The sequence below is a fragment of the Scatophagus argus genome, chromosome 7 (assembly GCF_020382885.2).
Source record: "Scatophagus argus isolate fScaArg1 chromosome 7, fScaArg1.pri, whole genome shotgun sequence".
NCBI classification, from domain to species: domain Eukaryota; kingdom Metazoa; phylum Chordata; class Actinopteri; family Scatophagidae; genus Scatophagus; species Scatophagus argus.
The window spans coordinates 11807048-11834572 of NC_058499.1; the positions used below are offsets into that span (position 1 = coordinate 11807048).

The 27525-nt window shown below is 40.4% G+C and overlaps 2 protein-coding genes across 2 annotated transcripts; both read right to left on the reverse strand.

The window, feature by feature from the left end:
* Positions 1–260: 260 nt before the first annotated feature.
* On the reverse strand, positions 261–4263 carry ctsh (cathepsin H). The gene is made up of 12 exons (XM_046393505.1): positions 4102–4263; positions 3897–3928; positions 3604–3709; positions 3447–3517; positions 3218–3322; positions 2831–2917; positions 2654–2709; positions 2454–2535; positions 2264–2332; positions 2076–2182; positions 675–800; positions 261–592 (listed from the first exon to the last, which is right to left on the reverse strand). Exons 1-12 carry the CDS (start codon positions 4166–4168, stop codon positions 523–525), a joined length of 978 nt encoding a protein of 325 aa, XP_046249461.1. The 5' UTR covers positions 4169–4263; the 3' UTR covers positions 261–522.
* A 2605-nt stretch (positions 4264–6868) lies between these two features.
* On the reverse strand, positions 6869–27250 carry rasgrf1 (Ras protein specific guanine nucleotide releasing factor 1). The gene is made up of 27 exons (XM_046393495.1): positions 26443–27250; positions 22874–22980; positions 22505–22652; positions 20680–20772; positions 20341–20594; positions 19578–19657; positions 19281–19474; positions 17915–18024; positions 17112–17230; positions 16370–16530; positions 15352–15415; positions 14966–15108; positions 14776–14858; positions 14452–14700; positions 12311–12681; positions 12097–12216; positions 10991–11161; positions 10661–10767; positions 10111–10223; positions 9944–10004; positions 9413–9516; positions 9225–9309; positions 8890–9087; positions 8733–8812; positions 8526–8643; positions 8376–8444; positions 6869–7659 (listed from the first exon to the last, which is right to left on the reverse strand). The coding sequence occupies exons 1-27, from the start codon at positions 26716–26718 to the stop codon at positions 7567–7569; spliced, it is 3771 nt and encodes a 1256-aa protein (XP_046249451.1). The 5' UTR covers positions 26719–27250; the 3' UTR covers positions 6869–7566.
* Between the last annotated feature and the right edge of the window lie 275 nt (positions 27251–27525).

Below are 27525 nucleotides of genomic sequence, written 5' to 3' on the forward strand. Positions count from 1 at the left end.
CCTAAAATTGAAGAAATGATTTAATGTGTGCCACGACTGTGCAAGAATAAAATAAAAATGTTCACTCTTGCATGACATACACCACTGTAAAGAAATTCTGAAACAATATACTTCTTGGAGCAGGACTTGCAGTAGCTATTTTACTTGTGTTTGGCCCACAGAATGATTCAAGGCAGGTCTTTTGTGAACAGATAGAGTGAACCTTCCTCAGTCATTATTACAGACAGCTGCAGTATATTGGTGTGAAAGACTCAAAAAAACAGATTTAAAAGATTTTATTGGTGCATTTTTGTACAGTGATTTGAATGATTGGTACTTAAGTAATTATTTCATTTCATTTACCGATTAGTGTGCACATGGTTACAATGGACCCAGTTATAGTGCTTTCTCCACTGTACAAAAACAAACTGTCAATGAACACACAGTAATATAAAAATCAACCTAATAATTAGTAGTAATAATTAATGTAGTAATAATTCTTGACTATTTTCAGTCCTTTCGCAGTTTGCTATCAGGCAGTGATCACACCTGAGGAAAAGATGGGCAGGCAGCGAGTCCACACATGTTCTTCCCACGTTCAATGAGGAAGTATCTGTAAGAGGAGAGCATTGTTATTATCTTTCTCTGGTTTGTATACATTTTATAATATTTTCCTGTGTGTGATGAGGAATTACCCATTAATTCCCCAGCTGGATCCCCATGAGTTCTTCACTATCCAGTAAGGGGTGCCGTTCTCACTTCCATACCCGACTGCTAGCACAGCATGGTTCACTTTGTCTGTTGTACTCTCACATTCAGTGCTGAAAGAGAAAGAGAAGTAGCACATATCTGACTTCACAGGTGTCTGGTTCGATTTAGGATTGAGGAACTAAACCACTTTCAAGTAATACAAGTAAAAGAGTCCTTTGTATTCATGCTTTAAAGGCACAGTCTACACACAATATGTTTTTAACCCACGATTTCCCAGTGCTCATACATGTGACTGCAGTGGTTGGAGGTAAATTTGACTTTTGCCTCTCCACACTTCTTTTGGTTCAGTTTTTAATTCTAGCGCAGGATGATGGGTTAAATCTACTCTTAATGAAAATGAAACTAATGTTGATTAATTCACAAGTGAGCGGGTACACACTTCATGTGTTAATGTGTTACTTAGAGCGGAAGGGAGCTTTTTTGTGTGTCACAAGATAACTGTTGTTATGATCTGGTGCTAGAAGAATACAATGAGCTGAAACTGAACTATAGAAGCATCAGTTTAAGGAGTTATCCAGTGTGCATAAATGAGGGAAACTGAAACACAATATTTCAGATGAGTCAAATGCCAAGTGAAAAAAAAAGAAGTAGCATACACAAGACAGCTTAGACAGTTGTGGCCTGCAGTACTGTACACTCACCCTTTCCTTCATCCTGTTTTACCCCTCCTTAACCAACTATCTCTCTGTCTCTTCCTCACTGGGACACAAGGCCATGAAGACAGCAGTATTGACTCTTGAGCGAGCTGTGCGCCAACCGGAGTGAAATAAACAGGCACAAAAGGGGGTGCATTTACCAAGTGAATGTGATTCTTCTCCTTGATTTTGTCCAAAGTGAAAAACATCTCTGTGAAGATCTTACAGACCAAACTTACTGGAAGTCTGTCAAGCGTTTCGAAAGAACGAGCACATCCAGCTGGTCATGAACTATGCCACTCCCAGTATGAGCAATCAGGATGTAGTTTCAAGTAATGATGATATTTTTCAAAGATATGTTATGATAAAAATATTTTTTTTCTTTTTGAGCTGCAAAAAGAACCGTCACTGTCACCTGTATTTCTAACTCAACAAACTCGGTGAATAAAACCAACTCTGTATAATTTTTAGCATATAAAGTAGGCCTACCTTTGTTATAGACAATTGTGTGTATATTCTCCTGAAATTGACTGTACCTTAGTATATGCTTGTGTCATTCTAGTACCCATACCCTCACAATCACATTTATTGATTATAATTTACAGTATAAGGGTAAGAAAAAGCATAAAAATTGAGATAAATAAATTTCAATATCTCATACATGACAACTTGTCCGTGACCTCTCCTCACCTGGTGTACACGCCCTGGGAGTACAGCATGAAGTCAGAGGTCACGTCAAAGGCAAAACTGACAGGATTGCGTGTGCCGACCGCGTCCACCATCCCCATCTCATCATACTGTAACAGAAAGACTTCATCACTCACAGGCGTTCGATAAAGACATCCATGTTGGAGAAGAAGACTCTCGTGTTCACTCACCGCTGTGATGTTCACCACATCCTTCACAAAAGCAGCCGCCATTTCTGGTTTATAATAACAAGCACCTGTCTGATTTAACAAACAAACAAAAAAAACAGTAAATCAAAAGCCATTAAGTGTGTACTTTCAGCATCAGTTCTGCTTTTCATTTAGTTTTGTTTTTAATGTAGGAAGGTGATATTTTAGTTACAAAAGCCGTGTATGGGTAGTCCTCCTCTGTCATCAGTCCCTTGTTAAACATGATGTATTCAAATGCTTGACTTGGGAGGCCACTAGAATATAATAAATTAAGATGTCATTATAAAAACATGTCTGAGAGATGGACACTTACAGGGAAGTGGTTACAGGGAAATTATCCAAAGAGGAGAGAAACATATGTTTGACTCTCACCCATTGCATCCATGGTTGTTGAAGTCTTGGGCGCAGTCAACCAGTTGCTGTTCTGACTAAGTACCATAAAGGGTGAATTAAAGATTGCAGTAAATACTCTTTGCCCTACAATGACACAGGAACTACATTTTTTGTCTTACAAGAAGCTGATTTGATAGAGAAGTGAAAGAAAGTCACCAGCGGTATGAGCTTCCCAGTGTTGATGGCTGTCACAGACTCCAAACAGCCGGTTGTGGAAAAAGCCCAGCAACTACCACAACCTCCCTTCAGTGCAAAAAAAGAAAAAGTAACTCTATTAGATAAAATGATAAAATGCAAAGAAAGGTTGGAGCTCAAGAGGTGGAGGGGTGGAAATGTGAATGCAAATGACAGCAATGTCAGAGTCTGATTACAACAGCAGATCTGGAACTTTTCTATTGCACCTCGCTTTGGAAAACATGTTATAAATCCTCCTTGATGCATATGGTATCATTATCAACATGCAACCGTATCTCACACCTCTCTGACACTTTGGCATGTCAGGGTATGAAAATCAGACAAGAAAATGAATGAGCTATACTTCACCTGATTCTTCACAGGAGTCACGTAATTTCCTTTCTTTCTCCAGTCGATGTAGTCAGGATGTGGTCCGTTGCTTTTGAGGTAGTTCCCCTTGGTAGCAGAGCAGTTCTGCAAGGCAAGCAGTAAGTAAAATAACTAAACTAGCTGTCAAACAAACAACAACAACAACAAAAAAACAAAAACAAGCAGGGCAAACAGCTATGTGAACTTCTTCCTGTATGGATGGCATCACCTGTGGCTCAGACCAGAGGAACGCACTTTTAAATTCACCAAACGTCATGTCTGAAAACTGGTTCAGTGCCACTGCAGGAAGATCAGAAACAAGGCTCAATGCGTTTTTACTGAATAACACAATTTTACAGAATAACACAATTAAAAAGCTGTTGTACTTGTGAAAGAGTGATTTCCTTCATTGTGCTTGTCGATCCTCCTCCTGTTCTCAGTGAATATCTGGAGTCTCTTGTGGTACTCCTTCATGTTGTACTCTTTGTTGTGCTGCATATGGAGGAGACTGCTGTCAATGCTTTTAAAAGATTAATCATGGGTGTGAACGGGTCGTGATATTGAGCATCACCTTTTTGTCTCAGCAACAGTGGAAACTGATTTCTTATTTGCTGATTTTTTTATTTGCACTTCCTCATACTTGATGTAAACTGTACTGCGGGCGCGAGACACAACTTACCTGTGCCATCCATGATTTGAAGTGAAACTCGTCTGAAAAAAGGTCACATTGTCAAAATGTAAATCTTACAGAGAATTAAACAATGAGAACAAGAGAGAGAGAGAGAGAAAAAAAACATCGTGACAGAATATGAAAGTGAAAGTCGGGGTCGACAATAGTTAAATTGTTCTGTAGGGTTCAAAAACGCGCGAGCGCAGCACTTTACCTTGTTCGAGCAGGTGAAAAGACGAAACGGCCGACAGAGAAGCCAACAAAAGCAAAGTGTTCACCATGATCACTTGTTAAAGCTTCGAAGGCGGTGGGAGAAAGTCAAGCAGACGAGAAGTCACGAGGTGAACTGCAGCCTGTTCAATGGGCTCAGCCAATCAGTGATCAACAAAGTAGCCATGAGGAAGCATAAGTATATTTTTGTCTTTTTTTGTTTCTAAATTAATTAACCGCACGCCAACGTGGTGAAGGAGTTTACATAAGACCGCTTTTCCAGACCGCGTTAGACATAAAATGAAATATGCTGTGGTCAGGGGGCGTGTGATAATGGTTACATGCATTACCCCCCCACCCCACATTAATGACTATGTAACCTGAACTGTGCACAAAAGGTATAAAAACCCTTAATGAATCAAGTCTAATTAGACGTGTCTATGAATGGACAACAGCCCCGAGGCTCCAGACTCCCAGGGACCCAAAAATCCTCTGTCACTGCTTGTCGATTGAATTAGTATGATAAAACACAGTTTGTTATGGAACATGTACCACAGAACTAAGGTGTGTAGTGTTGACCTGCTATGAACAAGTCCCCTGTGTCTAAATCTCTTTATTAACAAGGCTGTAACCATGAAGCCAACACTGGGGGAGACCAAATCTGCTGAGGGATCAGCCCCTGCAAAACTGAAACAAAATGCATATTTGAAAAATCTTCTTCTCTACAGTCATCTCTCTTTGTCTTCTCTACTTTTCTTCAGCTATCCTCTGTTAAGGATTCACAGCTGACAGTGTTTGAGCCAATGTGATACTCGAGGTGTTGTCATACCCCAGTAATACCTGAACCAGTTTGTTATGATAATAAATGCATTTTCTAAATTTGCTTTTTTTCACAGCCCCCTCAATATATATTATAATTACTGAGTTTAATTGCAGGGCATACATACTGGGCAGGTTAATCCAGCTATGCATAAATTAACACATTTATAATATAAATTGACATAAAAATACATGCAAATAAATGGATAAAAAGATAGATAGACGAGTAAACCCTGAATGCAACTGATAACCTCCAGACTCAAAATTGAGGCATTTTCACATTATTGTTAGATCATGTGACCAAGTCCCACATTATGTCCTGATAATAACTTGTGTTTCAGCACTGGCCCCAACTGTGTCTCCAGAATGTTACATTTTACATCAGTGTTTGCTGTGACTGAGAGATGCTGGTGATGTTAAATGCTTTCAGCTCATGTTTTATTTCACTCTGACCGAGCATGATGCCAACTGATAGATGACCTACAAAAACACTTGAGACAAAATGCCCCTGATATAAAATGGATTTATTAGCAAGAGGTAACTGGGAAACATATGTTTGTTTATTTGTTGTTATTATCATCATCACCATAACCTTTTGTTGTCTTTTCATTTGTTTTCTTACAAAACTGGGAATAGCTCTTAAGGTGTGGAAACATGAGGGTTGAAAGATAATTTTCATACCACTGGGTATTGCTAACAGCAAAATGTTTATTTGTTTATATACCTTATAAGAGTATGTGCATGTATAAGTGTATACAGTGTAAGTATATAGTATTATTCTGTCTGTGAAAGTGTTGCATGCCTGCCATATGAGCTTCAAAAGTGTACTGTACATACATAGTAAAAATAAATACAAATATTCACAGAATAAGCACTACATTACTATATTCCTGCTAACAGAAATGGTTATAGACAGGATTACAGTATAAATGCAAAACACCTTAAAGTTGTCTTCTACCTCTAAGTCATGGTTTCAGGACCACACTGTTGTAGCGTTTTGTGTTTAAGCTCGGGATACAACTCGTGTTTTCATAGGAGCACACTGTTCCACATTGAGAAATATGCAGGGTTGCATGTACAAAATGTACAGCACATCTCAGTGAGGTGAATTAACAACAAAGTACAAAATACTATCCCATGTTCATATAAAGAGCAGGTCACTCTCTCTTATACTACTACAAAAATAGTGTTTCAATGCTGCAGGCAGAGGTCATTCACATATGTTTTATCATAGTTTTTAAACAGCAATGCATATAACAGAGTGATATACAGTCACGTTCCACAATCACTGGAACAGCAAAAAGGACAGATTGTCTTTTAATTACAGAAGAGCAACAACCTTTTACTCTACAGAAGTATCGCCAAACCTGAAGGTACAACAATTCCCATCACATGTGGTCTTTTTTTTATCGTTTTCATTTCTTTTTTTTTTTATGATGAGTTGAACTAAAAGCCAAGAAACATGAAATTTGAACATTGGGAGAGAACTCACTGCACTGGACTGTATTATAAGTGTAACAGATGACCACCATAACCTTTATCCTTAATTCACAGCAACTGAAAGACATCACTGTATGTTGTAACACAGCTTATAACTGTTCAGATCAAATAAACTGAGGTGTCTAAGGTGAATTTTGGCCAATTTTTGTTACAACGTGCAAAAAAAGGAGTGCATCAGTTTAAAACAAAAAGTTTTAGAAGGCATGTATAGATCAGGGGTTCCCAATCCCAGCTCTCAGAAAATTTGCTTTGTGTTAGTTAGCAAATATTAGCCAACAAAGATGGTGAACAGAAGCATGCTGATGTTGTCATTTTGTCCATGTTAGCATGCTAATGTTAGCATTTGGTTCAAAGCTATGCTGAGGCTCACAGAAGCCTTACCTTATATCACCTTAGTTATGTTAATTAAAAGAAAATTTTGACAATGTCAGTTAACCAGTTTACCATCAGTATTGGTAGGTTTGTTTCCCATCTAGTTTTCTTCTTCTTTTAGTCCAACTGGGCTGGTCCACAATGACATTGCCTATATAAAAATGATACAAAACGGTTGGGAACCCCTGACGTTAGAGTAGTGAGCATAAATGAAGAAACAAATCCCTCTCATTTTGGTTTGGGAAGCACAGAGACGGTAATGCTTCAGATACCTTGTTGTCTTCTCCACTGATCATTGTTCCTCAGCTTTAAATACAGTGATATTCTCTTTGCTCTTTTACCTGATTTGACGCAGTTACATTTTTTTTTTTACAATGCTACATTAGTTGCAGAGAAACTCAGTTGTTGATAAAACTCAAGCAAAGAGAACAACAGCTGGCAGCACGAGTGCTCAGAAAGTGCAAAGGCGACACAGTATGAGATGATGCAAAATAATGTCATTGGTCACTAAGAAGGCACAGCTGTGTACAACCAAAGTGACCTCTGTTATTATGCATGAAATACCTCAAAGAAATAAGAACAAATCCTTAAAGCAGGTGGCATCATGGCAACAGCAACAAACAAACTAAAAAATACACTGAAAGGTTTTGTGTCATTGAACATCTACTGTACAGAAGAGCAAGTATCTTAAACATGTACAACTATACAAAAGATGATGTGTATGTTAACTGATGTGTAATATTAACAGAGAAAATAATGTGGAGGACCAACTTCCCCATCAGTTGGGCACTTTGGGCTCAATTCTGAGTGAGGCCTCATACATGCTTTCTTCATCCAGAACAAAGCTCTTATCCAGTAGATACTGGGCTACCTGAAAAACAAAAAATAAATAAATGAATAAAGTTTAAGGCACTTTCTTTAAAATTACATTAATCTTGTATAATATAAAACAACTAAGGCAGTCGATATTTGTATTAGTTTGTTGCCCACATCAGTAGTTCCCAATCTTTCTGGTTTGGAATCCCTTTAAATAAAGCAATGGCTACTTGTGATTCATCATTGCTCATAGCATCATCTCTGATAACCAGGTCAAATAATAAGCGACTTTCCCCTTTTCCTCCAGCAAGTCGACTAAAATACATAAATGTAAGGAAAAGTAAAGTAATTTTGTGTTGAATATGTCGGGACTGCCCCCATGAGGTTACAACGCAAGTCTGAGGGGCTGCAGTGACAAAAGCAAAGATTGTTTTCTAAAACTCAGAGGGCATAATCACTTTTTGTTTGAACTGGTCACAAAGGTTAGACATATCACAAATAGACAAAACCTCTGTTTCTGCTGTAACAAAAAAGACCCATTAAGGAAGAACCGACATGCAAGACAAAATTAAATAAAAATATATTTCTCCTTGCTCAACCTAAGAATGCCTGTACTACATGTTTTTTTTCTGGTCAGTTCATCAGTGGACTCCATCCAGGTAACTGATTGAACACTTGACTTCTGTATTTCTTACAGACAAAGCTTTTCTTAAGGTCTCACAAGCCAGAAAGTTTGCACACTGCTGCTCTGTTGTTTTGGTATTCATTTACCTTTGGTTGCAGGTCAATCTTGTATGCCGTTTGCTGAAACTGCCTGATTTCTCTAATGATGTGAGAAATCTGAAAAACACGAGAAAGAGAATGTTAAATACTGCTTGTAAAAAGCACTTTAGCGCTGGGTTTCTCACGTGAACATCTCACCATTCTCATCTTCGAGAAGTTGACCAAGTTGTCTTCGGTGTAGTTCGGTGTTCCCTCCTCAATGAAAGCCAGGTCAGTGAGGTACATCCCCAAGTAGGGCACACAGGGAGGATCACAGCTAGTGGGAAAAGGACACACATCGTCCACTTGTACTGCATGTTTGCTTCATTGATCCAATACAAAACAATGTCCTTGAACTGAACTCACTTCTTCAAAGCCTCTCTCAGGTTTTTGAACCTCCCCTCCGATGAGACCAGCTTCTGCAGCTTGTCAATCAGTGCTTTTGTCTAGAGGAGAGGGTTATCAAGAACACAATTAATGTTAACACAAAGCACAGACAGCATGAGACATTTGAGATACGCACCTGTTTGGAAACTTTAAGCCAGGTCTTCTTGAGGCGGAAGACGGAGCTGCGGTTGAGGGAGGAGGTGATCTCAAGCACGGCGTTGTAGTTGTGGAGACATCGACAAATGTCAGCCACAGCCACCCATTTCTCTATGACAGTTACTCGAGTGACCATGTCCTCACATCGCAGGATCTCTGTGGCAATAAGGTTGCTTATCTAGAGATAGATAAATACTTTATTGATCCCGAGGGAAATTCAAGAGGATAGGAAAGACAGAAATGAATGGTTCAAGCTCAGTATTAAGTTTAATAATCAAGAGGAGTCATGCAAAGGCCTTGCTGAGAGGAACATACATCATTGAAGTGTTTGGTTGTTCTCATGATATATGGTGTCTTCTCATTTTTGTCATTCTTCATCCAGCCTTGTCCAAAGAATTCCCTGTAAGGTGAACAAATTAAGAGGAAGAAAAAGTGAACACTGAATTTGTCTGTGGGTTCTTCTTGGCCACAAACACGTACAGCCGACACGTGATGGCACTCACTCATAAGGGATGACCTTAAACACCAAGTGGTCCAGCAGAGTGAGCTGTTCTGCAATCTCCAACGCAGAGTGGCTCTCAAAGGGATCAGCCTTCCCTCCATCCACCTACCAGACATGAAACAAAGTTATTAAAACTGTAGCAGGCAAACCTTCACAAAGTCTGTTAATTTCATCTTGGTAACTTGCAACAGAAGAAACATGTTAAGAAAATCAGCCCATCACTGATCAACAAAATGGACATCCTGTATGTAAGCTTTCTTTGGTGAGCACTGGCTCACTCATTTTGCTTTTCACTTTCTAAGGGTAGGGAATCTTGTTGAATCAGTCAGTTTACTATTGTTGAATCATTTATTTTTATTTTTATCATTTATTATCAAAAATGCCCCAAGCACATGAGGAGCATTTTATGGACCAAATGTTTGATCGATTAATCAGTGAAAATAACAACCACAATGTGAATGAAGTGCTCTTCTTCATTATCAGGACCTTACTTCCCGCAGCTTCAAAATTCACACTAAACATTAACACTCACCAGTTGTGTTAAATCTTCAAGGGTGATCTGATTGTCACCATGATCTTCCTGAGTTAAAGTCCTGACAGACAGTAAATGAGAAGTTCAAACCTTCAAGTATGTACAGTATAACACATCTTTTCACATGATCACGCGTACTCTCACAATCAAATTGCGCACAACAATACCTAATGATGTTGGCTGCTGCTTTCCTCTCCTGGGTGAGCAGCTCCGGGTCATGCATCACTTCCTCCAGGAAGGCAATAACTTTTGTCTTAAGCTCATTGTTAGTGTCAAAGTCCTGGAAAAGGATGCATACATGTGGCTCGAAAATGTAACTTTCAAAATGACTTTTAATTATCATATAATATCATATAATTGTCATATTTCAAACTACCCCCCCTCCCAAAAAAAATAAAAAAACAAAAATCATCGACTTGTGATATTGTATTGTGATATAGCAACTTTTACTTTATTTCATTTCACGCTTTGTGTGAATTATGTTACTGATTGCATCAAAATTAAGCCTTAACTGTTCTTTTTTGCTTAGCAAGATACATAAAGTTTTCTCTCTAAATGTCTTGCAGAAATCTGTGTAAAATTCATGCTTCACTGCCACAAAATCTCACTTACAGAATCAATGTGAAAAGGTGCAACAAACTGGTGCAATAAATGAATAGTGTTATTATGACAGTGTTATGAACTGTGGCTATAAGTTGCTTTGCGTTGATGTTTTACCGGAGAATGTTTGGACACCCAGTGCCTCAGGACATTCAGGACTCTGTTGGTCGCTGCTCGTCTGATCACAAACTCTTTGTCTCCATTTCTCTGATCTGTTGGGAAGCCTGCAGAACATAAATTACTTTTTTACACTGAGCTCTTGGCACTATGACAGATACAGTGGTGGCAACAAGGAGCAACAAAGTTTGGAGAATGCATAAATCTAAAGTCTGTGCAAATTGAACCTGACAGGGTGCAGTTTTGCAATCTTTGACAGCCTGGTTATGTTGACCTGTAACTGAAACAAGATGTTACTCATAACAGAGGAGGGGCTTTGTGTGTATATACCAGTACTGGCGAGGGACATCCGACGATATTTTTCCTTGGTAGGTGTGCCCTCGTTGGCTCCAGCTGTAGCAATAGCAAAAGCGGAGGCAGCAGACAGGGCACTGCGGTTGTTGTCCAGCTCTCTACACGAGGACATCACCATGCCATTGTTGTAGGAAAACAAGGAGAACTCTACAGAGAAGACAGTGAAAGAGAAAATAATCCTCTGAAAACTGGCCAAAGATTGATTTTGGTGCCATGAGTATTAAAATGGTGGTCAGTTTGAGGAACATTATATGTGACTCAAAACTGTTGGTAAAATATAATTTACATTACTGAGTATAAGTGAAAGTGTACAGACTGCAGAATGGTCTGTGTTTTGTTGCGCAGCTCCCCACTAGGGGGCACTGCAGGCCAAAACAACTGTTTTCCTCCACACTTTCCTTTACAAGAGGCTTTGATATTCAAGATGGTTGCAGCTAAATATAGCCTCCAAATATCAGCATAACAGAGGAATCAACAGATTCTCTGCAGTCTGCTGTGTTTAAAGCCTGGGAACATAGACAGATCATAAGCAGCTCAGGATCCTTCACCAAGTGAAACACTCACTGCTTCACGATTTCTGCTAATTCTTCACTGCACACGTTCGATTCTTTTAAATGTATTGTGTGATATTTGTCACAAGATTTAGAGAGCACTGAGAATCTTGGCTCCAGTGAAACAGGCTCATTACTGGGGGCGGAAGGGAAAACACGCATTTGATGTAGTTGCTATGACACAAGTTTCCCTCACATCTACTGGAGCCAAGCATTGGTTTTCCAACACATAATCATAAGCATCAACCAATTTATATTTTATACATATGAATTATGCTTCACAGTTTTTCGGAGGGGTGTGGGGGCACAAAAGAAATATTGAGAGCTTTAATTAACAAATAAAGCCATTAATCCACGACCTATTTTCAGCTACAAGCTTTGTTTGTGTCTTGTAGACTGTTACTGTGGTCAAAATACTGTGCTCAGTGATCAACTGGCTGAGGCACTGGATACAGGTGGCATGTCAGTGTGCAGCTTACAAGCTTGGATATGACACTATCAAGTTGGATACATATCTAGGACACAATGTACCTGAGGAGTTTTTGCATTTAACATTTTTTGGGGTTGTTGGCGACTTGGTGGGAGAAGCTTCTGCGTCCCCCTCGTCGCTCTGGTTTGGATCATTGTCACTTTCTTCTCGTACAGAGAGATCTGTGTCATAACAAAGTCACACGGATCATTAAAAACGAGAACAAAAAAATCAAAATTGGAATAATTTGCTGAGGACTGGTTCTGGCTGACGTACCTTGTTTGGACGCTGGGGTATCTTCCATCTTGTCCTTCTTGTCCTCTCCCTCATCAGGGATTTTGCTTGCGATAGGGCTGGACACATACAGTTTGTTGATGTCCAAGGTGGTCTTGCTGAATGGGGACATGGAGGAGTACATGCTTGCATAGCCATTTGAGGAGCAGCTGAGGGCAGCCAGGTCAAGAGCTTTGCCCCCAGTGATGATGGGGATGTTCAGCGAGAGCTTGCGCCGGCGGTTTGGGGATGAATTCTTGGTGATAGCGAGAGGAGGAGGTGAGGAGAACTTTCTGCTGGCCCTGGGGGAGCTGGGAGGCTCTCCATACAAGAGTTTACTGTTTTGACTGCTGGCAAAGAATAACTCCAGGGACCTGCATCAAGGGAGGATGCATGCATTTCAATCAATATGTTTTTCTTTGGTTTTTGGTAACTATACGTGATGTTTTAAGAGCTTAGATAAATACACAACGCCTCCTAAATAATTTATGCAAAACCAAGTCAGTCCAGCAACCAGAAGTCTCTTTGCAGCCACGTCTCCTCGGTTTAGAGCAGGATACAAGCTGCAGTGTTGCAGAAAACCTCTCCCACTCCCTGCCACCCTCCTGGCGACCTCACGGGTTCCCATAAATAGCACAGCGAGTGATAGTGCGCATGGCCACTGCTGACACAAGCAGCCAAGTGTGGGTGTCTCACAGTGACATGACAAGCGCCCTGGGAGAGCATGCTGCAGGGCGTGGGCATGGGGAGCTCCCCGTGATCTGAACCCTACAGTGGGGCCTGCGCTGTAGGCCTGTGGAGTGGCGAGTGAGCCCCACTGCAACACTCCGCCAATATTTCACACTATGGATCCTTTGCAGACAAGAGAGCGGGAGGGAGGGGAGGGTGGGGTCCTGCAGCACCGAGGTCGGTTGCCATAGAGCGAAAGAGCCCAGTTGAGACACTCCGAGGCAGGCAGGAGAGACTGAACCCAATTATGCCTTCAACCACTGAATACACACATAAATACACACGTATGTGCACACACACACACACACACACACACACACACACACACACACACACACAAGCACACACTCGCACAGTGATGCGGAAGCGTACTAGAGCCTGTCTTCCTCGACTGCTCCATCTGCTGCTTCTCCTTGCTCACATTAACCAACAAAACAAACTCCCTAAATGCACACACACATAGATCTTCAAAGATCACTGGATTTAATTGCTCCAATGTCACATACAATAATGTAAACACTAACTCAGATACGTGTAACAAATATGCCTGAACACCAGCTAGACTCTCATCTGTCTGTCTGTCTGTCTGTCTGTCTGTCCCATCTACTTCTTTATCTATCTAATTAACTATTTCTCATCACCACAGAATGATGGGCAGAGGGACACTTGGCACAGGAAGTCAGTCAATTGATTCAAGTTCCACTTTACACGTTAACAATACATTACAATACGTGTTTGCCATCCTGCTTTAAGCAGTCTTGTGTTTGACATCCTTGCTGGTGAACCTCTGAGCATTTCAAGGATGACCCTTTCAAACCTAATCATGATGCTATCACCTGTTACCAATCAACCTGTTTACCCGTGGAATGATCCAGACAGGTGTTTTCTGACCATTCAGTAACTTTCCCTTTTGTTGCTCCCGTCCCAACTTGATTGAAATGTCATCAAATTCAAAATATAAATATATTTACAAAAATCAATGAAGCTAAAACATTTAATATATTATATTGTGATGGTCCTGTTTTGAATTATCAGATATCTTGATCTGTTTTACACAGAGTCCCAACTCTAGGGTTGAAAATAAATGTTGCTATGAATGTCCTATACACACATCTTACTTGCGCTACAGAGCATGTACTGCCTTTATGTTTGAATTGGATTTCCTAAGATGAAATAAACTGCTGTGTAAAAACAAAAAGAAAAGAAATTTGTATGGCTGCAGTTAAACATGAAAGTTCATCCTACAAGCCTCTTAGCTCATGCCTTGCATTGACAAGTAGGCAACAAAGCTTTGCATCATTATTGATAAATCTCATCTTTATGTAGCACGAGATGACATGGAAGGGTGCCAAACGTGGCTAAATGGTCTCCACAACTTTGCAATGTCAGATCTGCCCAAATGCAATGTGACTCACCGAGCAGGGATGGCACTGATGGGCTTCTTGTAGATGGTGATGAGTTTGTCTAGCACCACATCGGCGGTGGTGAACACGCGGTAGGAGTGCAGGAAGGTGTTGAGGAAATCGATAGAGAGGAAACGGAGGTCAGTCAGTCTCTCCAGCAAGCGCTCAACGCTGGCGTAGCGGATCTGCAGCACCTTGCAGGAGTTCATCATCTTGCTGAAGCGGATGTCCACGTCATCGCAGTACAGACTTGAATCTGACCTGCTCGGAAAAAAAAATAAAAATTAGACAGAGAACCTGCAAACAGTTGATTACATATTTATATATGAGGCTTACTTTATCATCTGTGGTACTGTGACTTTGGAGTTGTCCTCAAAAGCGTTCATCATCAGGCCGTTGCAGCGGATGTTGTCGATGCACTGCAGGACAGATGCAGCAAAAGTAACCACAGAGGAAAACGTTAGTGAGTTCTGTAACATGCGGGCATCCTCTGATTCTCTGAAGACTTTGATTCATGCTGACGTGCCTGGCTGATGTCACTGGTCCATGCAGACTTCTCCTGCCTCGAGGAGGCCACCAGGATGACTGTGAATGATTGGCTGTCCTTTGGCTCCACAACAATCTTGAAGTCCAGGTGCTCCATGTCCTGGCCGCTCTTGTCTGATTTGGCTGTGAGGGCAGAAGCACAAAGACATAACAAGGAGTCACTTTTTTCATTTCATTCATACAATTAAATAGTAAAGACATAAAAAGACATACATTTCAAGTGTTTAGAATCTATCTGCATACACAAAAAACAAAGAAAATATCAACATTTGACTAAGTCATCTTTCAGACTTTATTTATTCTCAGTAACCCACGGTACATATGATACATATTCCTGTAAGTTTGCTATGTAAATAAAACACTCACACTCATCATCTGTCCCCTCAGGATCCTCCATAAGAGTGCAGTCTATAAGTGAGACTACTCCATTCTGCAAACAACATACAATAAATTCAGTTTCTTCACACCAACCTCATTTGACAGCTTTTGAAGTATCCTTAAAAGTGAAAATACGCGTGTGATTGTGAAAAAGGCTCAGCAGGATGTCTACTGCCAATATAAATTAAACTCTGGTGGAGGAGACTGGGAATATAAACAACATTTTATATTTTTTCTTATTGAAGTATTTTAGCTTTTTCATTTATTTGTCAAAGGGACAAGAATCAATTGCAAAGTGTTATTAACCTGAGCTCTAAAAGTCTTTTATGCAACTTCATCACACGTGTACATCATTTACTGTGAATCCCTTGTGCATGTGAAGACCCAATCATTAACAGTGATCAATTTTTTGGATGAACCTATACACAAAATTAAAACCTGAATCTCTGGCTCTCCTCGACAGAGCTTTATCGCAAATTTAAGCCCACAGTTTTACTTTGTTAGTTCTCTGTCACTGTTCTCATGGTGTCATTTTTGGCTGCATCTGGGAGCTGCTTTCAGGAAACAAAGCTCTAAAAACCCACTGCACATTACCTGCTCATCAGCTAATGGCAGACAGACAGTGTTTGCAGTTAGAGAGCTTTTATTAGATATTTTTCTAAGGAGCTGGTAGGGAGCAAAAACAGAGCTAAAAGGCAATCACACTTAGGTTCAAAAGGTAGCCAAGACTAGAAATGAATGATAGAGTAGCTCTGTACATCTGTTGGAAGTATAAATAAGCAATACCTCAACGTCACACAATGAAGTGAAGTCGAGCAGCTGCTGTCAAATATTTACAATGTGTGTGCACACTTTCATGAGAGCGTGTAGCTGCAGTGGTCATTGCCACTGATTAGAAACACAACATCGATACCCCCGTAGCTTTCACCTCCTGTCAACTTAGCTCCGAAATTGGGGGATGCTGGAAATAAGAAGCTCCACTGCTAGCTCAGCAACGTAGGCCCACCTTGGTGAGATGAAGCTTTCCCCCAGAACCCCTGGTGCAGATGATTAAATGCTTGGAGAAGAGAAAGCATTGCCTCTCCCCCTCCTTCTTCAGGGACAGAGAGCCCAGTCGCCCACGAGTGATCTTGCCCTTCTCACTCATTGGCACCTGGATGAGTGACCCTGTATAGAGTGCAGAGTGGAGAGAGAGAGAGAGAGAGGTATATGAGAGTAAGAGAGACAAAGACAAGGGGAAACAGAAAAAAAGGAGTAAAAGGAGGTGAAAATGGAGAAACTGAATAAAAGAAAGAACCAAATTGCTGGTCTTGTTTTCCTCTACATCTTTATACAGGCACATGAAAAACTAAGGATTAAATAATCCAGCATTTCTGTTTTCACTTTCCTCATCCATCAGGGCCTGTTGGGGATGTGTGACATTTGCAGTCCCAGATTCATCATCAGTTTGCCGCTGAACAGTCTAATTACACTTGGAAATTAAAGACTCTCCTCGCGAGGAGTACATGTTGATCCCCAGAGAGAGAGAGAGAGAGAGAGAGAGAGGGGGGAGAGAGAGACGTGGGGTCTTTTTTTTTTGTTCAAAACTGAGAATTTCTCCCTCCGTGCAGGGCTGAAGATGTGAGATCAGGCTGTCAGGCAGGTGAAGAGGGACAGGAAATCCCCTTCTGTTACAATTCTGCTTTTCTGTGAAATTGGAGGCTTTCTTTGCTTGGATCTGAAGTACAACACATGACAGCAGGAGTTACCTTGTCTTACAAATGTCTGGCTAGTGTCGAGGAGAATCTCGCAGCCCTCCACGATCATGCGCTCGATTGCCAGGTTCTTCCTGATGTTTTCGGTCTCGCTCACTTCGTCATGCATGATTCTGGTGAAAAATGACATTTCATCATTTTTGTTTGATTAAGAGACATTAAGACACATAAAGTCTTAATGTTGCTAATGCATTTAATAACATGATAAAATCACAACAAGTATATAATTAAATACTATCAATTACAGTTTGAATTACTCAGTAAATTTCTCTACACAGTGTTCACTGACTGTCCAAATGCCAACAACAAGATAAATATTGCATAATAAAGTTAATCGTAAACTCAGATGGGTTGCTTTCAGTTATGATAGTCTTCACAAGCAGCAGTGAATGATTTGCAGACTTTGTTTACGTTTATCTCTTAGGTGACAGTTTTTCCTGTCTTATTTGTGGAGTTGCTGCAGTCTGCGAGGAAGCCTGTAAACAGTACTCTGGGCTGAAGAAACTATTCACACTCCTAGGCATGTTTATAAAGGTAACCATATAATTTACTACTTACATATTATTGTTATTATATACAGTATTTATTCTACCATTATTATGGAAGACATGATAATCAGTTTCATCGTACTAGTAATTTGTTATTTGCTAGATTTATGTAAATGTATATGAATTAAGTAAATAGCACAAACTTTTTATGGTTGGCGAACATGACTTAATTGTGTCTCTCCCCGTTTCTGAAACCAAACCTATGACCTTGACTGCATATGTGCCTTTAATTAAATTATCCAAGCGTACCTGGAAAGCTCCTCCAGTTTAGATTTGGCGTAGTCCAGACTGTTTCTCTCTATATGTTCATGGGGTGTGTGGGCCAGGAGTTCGTGAAGTGTAAGAATGTAGCGGGGAATCTGCAAAGACAGAAAGGAAAGTGCTCAAACAACTTACATGCATGCACAAATGTAACAACACAAAGATGCAAACGCAGGAATATAAACGTACACTAATGAGAAGTAGACCAGTGGAGAGTACAATCTACACTCATCAGCAAATTTTATTATCAACACAGCACAGCCTGCACCAGGCCCCAGCAGAGTGGACTGTTGGGAAACCGCATGCCTTGCCAGAAAGGAGCCATTATTTAAGCCTAAGCTTAAAAAACAATTGCTTTATATATATATATATAAAACACTACAGGGATATTCTGAGCAGATGCAGACAAATGCTTGCTGTTTCTGTTCTTGATCAGTGCGGCTACAACATATGACTTTGCTCACAACCACTCATGCACCTTACGAGCTATCTCCAACATGTGAAGGTACAGAACAAAAAAATTCCTGAGGTTAGCAGCAGGTTTCTCCAAAGTCTGTGGGCTGATAGATAAATATATAATGTGCTTTGAAGGCAACAAATAAGACTTAACATTTACTGTTAATGGACTCTGATTGCAGTGGAATAGAGGTTAAAATGTGGGCAATTTCCTGTTCAGTGTCAGGATATACTCTTTTACACTTTTACAGCATATCATAACTGAATAAATATATTTTCAGTGTTTACAAACATTACAGACATCAACACCTTCAACAACAACTATAGTTTTAGTCCACCTGCCGCTTGGTTTAACAGTAAGACTTGGTTGCAAACTGCCAAAAAGGACTAATGTAGTAAAAGTTCTTAAAATCGAAAGTGAAAATTTTAAGATACCTTAAAAGAGAGTTGGACAGATTTTGACATCAAAACTAAAATTAGTGACCATATAAATTACAGGTACAATACATGAGTTAAATTTATAGATGAAAAATACATGTGATTCTTAATGGGAGTGATAGTAGATTTCAGTTATTTAATTTGAATTTTGCCTATGGGCCCTTCCTTGTTGTTTACATCTGGATCACAGACATCCAGGTTTGAATCTCCAGACAACAAAGTGGTCAGCTCGCTTTACAAACAGCTACAACTGGGTTTCACTGGCATAGCTATATCCAACTAGTATTAAGTTGGTGAATTATATGGCCCATGGGTAACATTTATAAATGGAATGAAGAACTTGGCTCAGAATGGCCATGAGAGCTCAGAATTAACAACAAAATCTGGCTCCAGGCTGCAGCTCTGCAGCAAACAAACTTCCTTTATTTCTTGTGTATATCAGTGAGACAAATGAGCTAACCTGGAACATGGGGTAGGTGAGGAAGGTCTCCAGAGTCCTCTCCTCACAGTCTGGCTTGGCTTCATACTGTTTCAGCAGCTTGTCAAAGTCTCGGTTCTGCTTGCAGTGAGCCAAGATCTGAAGGCTGTACTGGTGGTTCCTCACAAACTCTTGGTAGATATTCAGCATGGGCAGCAGGATGTCGAAAAGGTCGGCTATAAAGAGATCAGTACCAAGAAACTGTAACAATTCTTCACAATGGTCACATTATGAAAAACATCATGAAAAGGAATTAAAGAAAGTAGAGGAGATTCTTACCCAGCACTAATGTCGGCCAGCTCGCTATTCTGGCTTTAAGACCCTGATAAAATATCTGATGCAGAAACATGATAGTTTCACTGAGAAAAAAAAAAAAAGAAAGAAAAATATTAGTGAGTCAAAGAAATAAAGAGTTTTTGTTTATGGCTCTGCCAACGTCCGGTGAAGTTGTGGTGAATCGAAGCCCTGACATCAGACTGTATCTGACATCATGCATGCACAAATTTAGAACAATCAGGGTGCATACAAATTACTGTCTTAACTGCACTGTCTGTGTGGGCCAATGACCACGATGGGAGCAGTCACATATGTCAAATATGTGTTTGCAGATGAATGTTTGATTCGATGAATGTGGCAAACTTGCTGCTCACATGTATCTCAGAGCAGTCACATTAGTCATGCAGTGTGTGTTCACGTGTTTAAGAGGAGTGGATTTTAAGGGAGGCCTAAAGGGTGGGGATGGGATTTTTTCCCGGTTGGATACTTTCAAAATCTTTACCAACAGAGGTCTCCTGGGTGAAATGTCCTGTGTTTGATCCACCCATCCCCAACCTTTGTCCCTCATGGATTTTCCCACTCTTTATACACCTGACCTTCTGCTTTGCTCCCGCCATAATTACTACAGCCACTGCAGATTACCACCAACATAAACATCAGCTGCATTAAACCCTTTAAAGAATCTCACGATAAACATGGCTTAATTTAAGACAATTAATGCTTTGTAGGACAATTTAAGTGCTCTGAGAGGACCAGACGATCCAACCTGTTGAGGAATATGCTGCTGACATCATCGTGGGTGATGGGCGGTTTCTTGGAGCTGGCTGCCATGCGGAGCGGCCTCAGGAAGTTGTTCACCAGGATGTGAAGCTGCTGGACATACTCTGCCTCCGAGTCCAACATGCTGAACACCACCTGGTTCCTCTTCCTCATGCTCTCTGCATGTGGTGAGCGGATGTAATCTTGGATGATTGTCTTCCACTTCCTCCTGCAGATCCAGCCTCGCAGGAAGCTCTGGACCTGGAATTTTGAAAGCTGTAGTCAGTTACTCAGTGTCTTAAGCTACGCTAAAAATGAAACAACATGTCTAAATCATATACTTTACTTTTTTGATTTTTTTAATTTCTGAGTCATCGTCGGTTGGGGCGGCTGCAGGGCTGGCGTGAATCTTCTCGTTGTCTTTGAGCAGACCAGCGATCTGCCAGGGAAGTAGCCATAAGAAAGACCAATCATTCACACTTGCACATTTCTCTTCTTCTCACTTACTGTACCAGCATGTAAACAAAGTGACAAGTCAACAGGACAGGACCTGTCAGCACTGTCAACACTGAGACATTTGCCTGACTAAACTAGCTGTGTTCACTTGGCTGGTATCTCTGCATCAATATTTATTTACATTGTCTCTACATTGGTCATTTAAATGCAGTATGTACCCGCATGTTTACAAGAGGTAAACAGGCTGCTGAAAAAAAACCCAAAAAAACAAAACAGACTGGAGCTGCCTTGAACTGTTTGAAGCTAAGTGTCTCCATTTACTTTGTAGACTGCGAGAGAGTTAATTGTCATTGCATTTCATTGAAGAGATGCAATATAAAGCTGTGTTCATACATATTCAACACATAATTTGATTTCAAGCATCACATTTGCACATTAAAGTAAAATGACTATTTGATCTGAAGAATACAGTTGGGAAAGCAGCCCTATTGGAGGCATTGTTTCTGAGAGGAGATGCAGAGTGGTTGGCCTGAGCATGTTTCTCTGTCTCTCTCTCTCTTTCCGTGAGATGAAGTAGTGCATCCATTTCTGTCCTCTCATGTTGTTTTGTACACACATGAGACAAAGATAATAATAATAATCAATATAATCGATCATTTTCCCCACTGGTTCAGCGGTTATTTGTTGTGGTGGCAGGTCGAGGCAAGACTGAAATGTAGACAAATTCTGGAAAGTAATGAGTGTACAATTCAAGAAAAGGTGATGCTGCAGTGTTATTGTGCCAGTTCAGGAAGTCTGTTTACAGCAGGTCTGACTGATAATATGCCTGTCTACCACATGTTTGTCAGTTATGGAAAATCCTGTAATCCTCTGCTATTTGTTTATATGTATATTTGGACTTATAACCTAGATGTGTTCTGTGTTAAATTATATTCTACTACTGCTTATATGCCTCATTCTTATGAGGTACATGTTTAAAAGGAACAGTTCCCCCAAAAATGAAAATTCATTATATAATGAGGAAAAGGTCAAGCTCAAGTTGAACTAAAGTGTCTTCAATAAGACATGAAAAAGCTTTTGACAAAAATATGAAAAGCTTTTCTTGACCCATTAGCATGCGCTTTTGAAATTGTCTAACTTCTGTACTCTTCTGTATTTCCCGTCTACTGTCAGGTTGCACAATGTACCAGGCTTCAGTGTCAGACCATGGGCTAAAAGTAACATTTGAACATCAGTTAAGCTTTAAGTCTGGTGAGAAAATCAAACCTAATATTAACACCCTACTTGTGGTTAGCTCATTTGTTTTTATCAGTTTGCTCATTAGCAGTTCCTGTTCTTACTGTGCAGACAACAATCACTTGGAATCCCTTAATACTGAAGAAAAAGTCTGAATCTAATGATTATGAGGCAATATTGGAAAACATAAGAAGGTGCTTTTACATTTATCCTCAATGGATTAGGAGATCCTGACACCACTGCCAAAACTTAATTCTAGCAAGGTGTGTTTGGACCTGATTGAGGACTCTGAGGACAAAAGGTTTGACGTTTATGGCAAATTTAGTCAATTGGCAAGGGACAGAGGGGGCAAATGTTACTGCAGAATTTGGCTGCTGTTCATTCCTGTTCAGAGCACATTATCTGTTCATTTTGAATAATGCATTCATATTTGTTTACATTCCTTCTCCACGGTGTAAAGGCATCACAGTGAATATTACCTCCGACTTAAGCCTTTCGATCTCTATTTCCCCATCTTCTATCTGTTGTCGAAGTTGCTTAGCAACCGTTTTCTCCGTCTCCACAATCTGAAGCAGATGAAGATACTTCTGCATGAGAGTCTCATGCTCGTTGGCCAAGTTTCGGTAACTGTAACACACACACACACACGCATACACACAGTTTTGTATTGTAGCGTGGGTAATGAATTACACATCAGTGTTGTAACAATGAGGTTTTTCTTGTCATTCACTGTACTTTAACCCCACTTATGGAATCATATCCCTTACAGACTGAGCATTCACCCTTTAATGATTATTTCCAAATTCTAATTGCCATGTCTTGCACATTTCACCAGTGTGTTCCTTTACCTGGCATGTGATATTGCAGCCACCCATTCATCGCAGTCCTTTACATCTTCTGTCCGTAACTCGAGCGCCTTTTGATTTTCATGCGTGAAGCTGACAGTGAAATAGTACTGAAACAAACCGGGGGAGGGGGGGGAAGCAGTCATTATTGCACACCTTTTTAGATAAATCTATTATACAGCAGCTTAACTGAAGCTTCTCCACTGCTTTTGTCTCTGCGTTTGTTCCACTGCCTCACTGCTGCAGACATCAAGCGGGTGATTTAAAACCACACAGGGCCTGGGGAAGCCACATCTTCCTCGCCCACCAGTGCAATTGATGGAGAACAGTGAGGGAAGCCTCCCCCAGCTCGGTTCTTGCACAATACCTGTTTCCTAGCAACTGAAGCTCAACTATTATTATTATCATTATTGTTATTGCTATTATTATTGTTATTGTTGTTGTTGTAGTTGTTGTTGTTGTTGAAGGGGTTCACAGATTAAGCACGGGTCAAAGATGGGCAAATTTTGTTGTTCTAAATCAATGTTTGTTTGGATTTTCCTCTTTTGTAAGGTACAGTTCTGCAGTTTGAGTACTTTTACGTTTGGTGCCAAATAATATTTTGCTAATATTTCAGTACTTTGACTTAAACATATTTTGAATCTTTACTTGTTTTAACATATTTTATTTTTTTTAAAGGACTTGAATACCTCTGCTATCACCAGTTAAATGACAAAATGATTTGCCAAGTGGTTATAAGTATGTTTTACCCCACATCACCTGCATTTATGGATACTTTTCTCCCTGGGTTTATATCAATGTTAATGATGAGCGCTACATGTTGCTTATATTTCTGATCAAAACACATCAAAGATTTCAGAAGGCGAGAAACAATACGACAGCTCCCATAAGTGAAATGTCATCTATCCATGTTGAAAGAGACCAGACTCTAATCTTTGGCCTGCAGATGTTCAACAGGCGCCTATCAACCTGCAGCTGATCATTATTCATGGCTGACTGCTCTTCCATCTTCACATTCATTAGGTATTCATCCTACCGTCAAAGAAAATCTATTTCTGGCAGACAGGCATGCATGTTGTTGTAGTTTTCCCTCATGGTCTCTCAGAGAGTGCGATGAGTGTCTGGTGTGAGGCAATGTCTGCTTTCTGCTTTATGTTTATGGCTGAGTCATGCACCTTTTAAAATCATTACTCATCTTAAAGGAGATGTGAGACACAGTACGGCATTGATAAAATCTATGCTATAGATACCTCAGTATTATTTGCTCTTAAATCTGTGAAACGTGCTTTTGTTACACGTGAAAAATTCAATTGTCAATCTTGCCATGCTGAGTATAAATGATGAATTAGATGTGTTTCGATTAGTTGTTCTTTCTACATGATTCTCTTGCATCGTATAATTGCTACTGACTGATAAACAGCTCAGTTTTATTGTGGCAATACTGTAAAGGGGCTTTCCTGAATCACATAATGAGATCTATAATGTAATATATTCCTTGGAGAACTAAGTGTTGGTAATCACTCTACTTTCATTTTAATGAGGAGCTTTAGTTTGCACGCTAGCCTTCTCCATGCCAACATAACTGATCCTTAGGTGTGCGGGATAGTCATATTTTATCATCTAGATCTTTTGATTTGCAGCTTGATTCACAGCTCATACCAAATCAACCATGTCTTGCTCCCTTAGCTTCTTGTGTTATTGGTTGAAGTGCTGCTGTTTCCCAGTGTGAGGGAGCTGTGTTTTCTATAAATGGACTCTGACCCCTCCAAGGTACTGCAAGGAACAAATTTAGCCCAGATAGCGCTCGCATCAATAAGAGAGATGCGACACACCACTTCTCTATGTTACCCGGCCTCTTCCAACTGCATCATTCTTTAGGATGCAAATAAGGGTTGCCATAGAAACCTTGGGCTCAAACGCATTATCATTTTCACACTAACTGCATTTGAGGATAAATATAATGTGAGCATTAAGGGGGACGGCTAAAAGGTTGCCATAAAAACATAAATCCAAGTGAGGAAAGGAGATAGAGGTGATGTTTTCTTACTCTTGTTTGTCCTTGTTAAAGATGCTTGTTTGTTTGTTTACATTGAGAGGTAACTCTCCAGCAGCCCGTCATATGAGTCACATTAGTCATTCATTATTTGTGTACCTCTCAGTGCTTTCACTCTCTGCAAACAGAATTCGCAACACAAAGAGAATCAAGTGTCTTCTCTCGAGTTTACCGTGAATCCATTCGATGACGGCAGACATTTTTGGACCAGGCTTTTTTTCAGCACGTTCACGTTTATGCACTTAAAACCAAGCACAACGCAGAGGAAAAATCTAAATTCTTTCAGGGAGGTTCTTTGGGTGCCATTAAAGCAACTGCGAGAGCACAATATTAGCCAGTGTGTTGCATTCTGCTTTGTCAGCACAAAGGCAGCTGTTCACAGGAAGAGCCTGGACTCACTTTGGATTGCAGCCCTACCTACAGAGTCAGGCACATAGCCTGGAGAGAGCAGAGGAGAGCTGGAGGCAGTGAAACATTATGTTCCTCGACTGTTTATTCACGATAACAATGTTACCAGACGTGTTAATGTCTCCACTCCTCGCTGTCACGTTTTGCTGAGTTAAAAAACTGTCAGTGGAGATCTTTAATGATGAAGTTAATATCTGTGCAGATACGATTTACATTTACAAATCTTTCGATGTGTAGTCATTGTATCACTATACCAAGATGTGTTATGGTCATTCAGAAAGATATCATTTAAAATAAGTGATAAAATAATTACCATCAATGTCACAAATGAAAATCCGAGTATTTTAGACTGAATCATTTCATTTAGGTCATCTAGATCAGAGCTGACTGATCACTGGCTCCCTGCTGTTTCTTGAGCTTCTACTGTAATTTCATCGTTTCACCACAAGATGGAAACCTTGAAGCAACAACTTTTCTTTTTTTTTTTTTTGCATGTTTTATTGGAAGGAAAATAAGGTAGCTATATCGCCCTCCGCCCTAAAACGTCAAAAAAGATGATGACTGAAAGTCAAAAGCAAAACATGCAAGGCAACATGTTGCAAATCTATCACCATGACACGAAGAGAAATGCATTTATATTTTATGCACCATTGAAAACTACCCCACCAATAAAGAGAGAAAGGCATCGAGCTCGGGTTTTGCTGCAACCTGAAGCAAAACACTGCATAGCCCCAGTGCCAGGGCTGCTGTAATATCATTAGGGTTTCTACTGTAACCTCATCATTATTGCCATGTATGGATTACATAACGAGCAATACAGCAATCTGGAATCTCGTGCTGCTCTGCTGCTGCTGCTGGATTCGAGGTCATCATGCGACGGGATGTAAGGAGAATCTATGCATAAGAAAAAGTGCTTTGTTCGGGACTAAGACTTCAGAGGCGCCGTGATGCAGAAACAGATCATACATTCAGTGTTGCACCTCGTCATTATTTTAACATGAAGCCTGACAAGCAAGCAGTGAGTTAAAGAGCCTCTGTGTGTGTGTGTGTGTGTGTGTGTGTGAGAGAGAGAGAGAGAGAGTGTGTGTGTGTGTGTGCGCACTCTCCATACCTGCTTTTCCAAACACTCCTTGGCTGACTGTGAAGGTTTCGGCGAAGGCGCCCTGTCGCATATGCATCCCTCCAACAGGTATAATCCCGAGGGTCGAGAGCTGGACTCGTTCTCAAAATAAAAGAGCATATTCTGTAACAAAGCAAACCACTTTGTGTGCCATTTCGTGTTGTCAGAGCTCTTTTTGCTCAAGCACCCTCGTCTTGTACCATCCTTTTTCGCCAAAAGCCCCAGGTAGGTGACATGACCATCATTAAGTCGTATTCCCTTCTGCATTTTGATGAGGAGACTTCAGCTGCACAAGGTGGATCGGTCGTTACATCCTTCTGAAGTCGCTCCAGAGGAGAATAAAATCAAGAAAGACAAGATGTTGACTTTCTGAGTGCGGACCGCTGGCAGCAGGCTTGTCCACTCTGTCCCCACTCTGACGCATTCACCGTGTTGGCATTTAAGTAAAAAGAGAGGAAGAAAACGAGCTGCACAAGTCCAGCATCCTAAAATCTTTTGTCATACTCCTGGCGCTTTGAAGGTCCACATTATCCGACCGGGTTTGAAAAAAAAAAACAACAAAAAAAGAAAGAGTAAGAAAAGGAAGGAAAAAGGGGCCCGAATAAACAGCCTATGAACAACGCAAGATGAGAGGGAAAGGGGCTCGGGGTTAGTCCTTTTCTCACATGAAATCTCCAGAAACCAGTAGGCTGGGTGCTGAGCTAGGCAGAGCTGGGTGAAGTCACATGACGCATGCTTGGGAAAGCAGATTTCAGGACCTTGGACAGGGACGCTTCCATAAGATGTCGCATAAGTTGAGTTTCCTCTTAAGTACTAAGGATAGAAGATAATACAGAGAAATCATCCATTTAGCAGGCAGCTGAATCAATACATATCAACCTTGTTAGGACATTAGTAGTCCTCTTTTTTTAAATGGTTGTCATTTACCAGTTAACGTTTACTCAATTAAGACTTGTTTTTTTTATGGCAAAGCAAACAATTCATGTACATATACTGTATTTTGACTTTGACTTTTTGAAGTGGTTACATAAACTATAAACTCAAACCTCTGGAGGACAACATCTTAAAACCTCA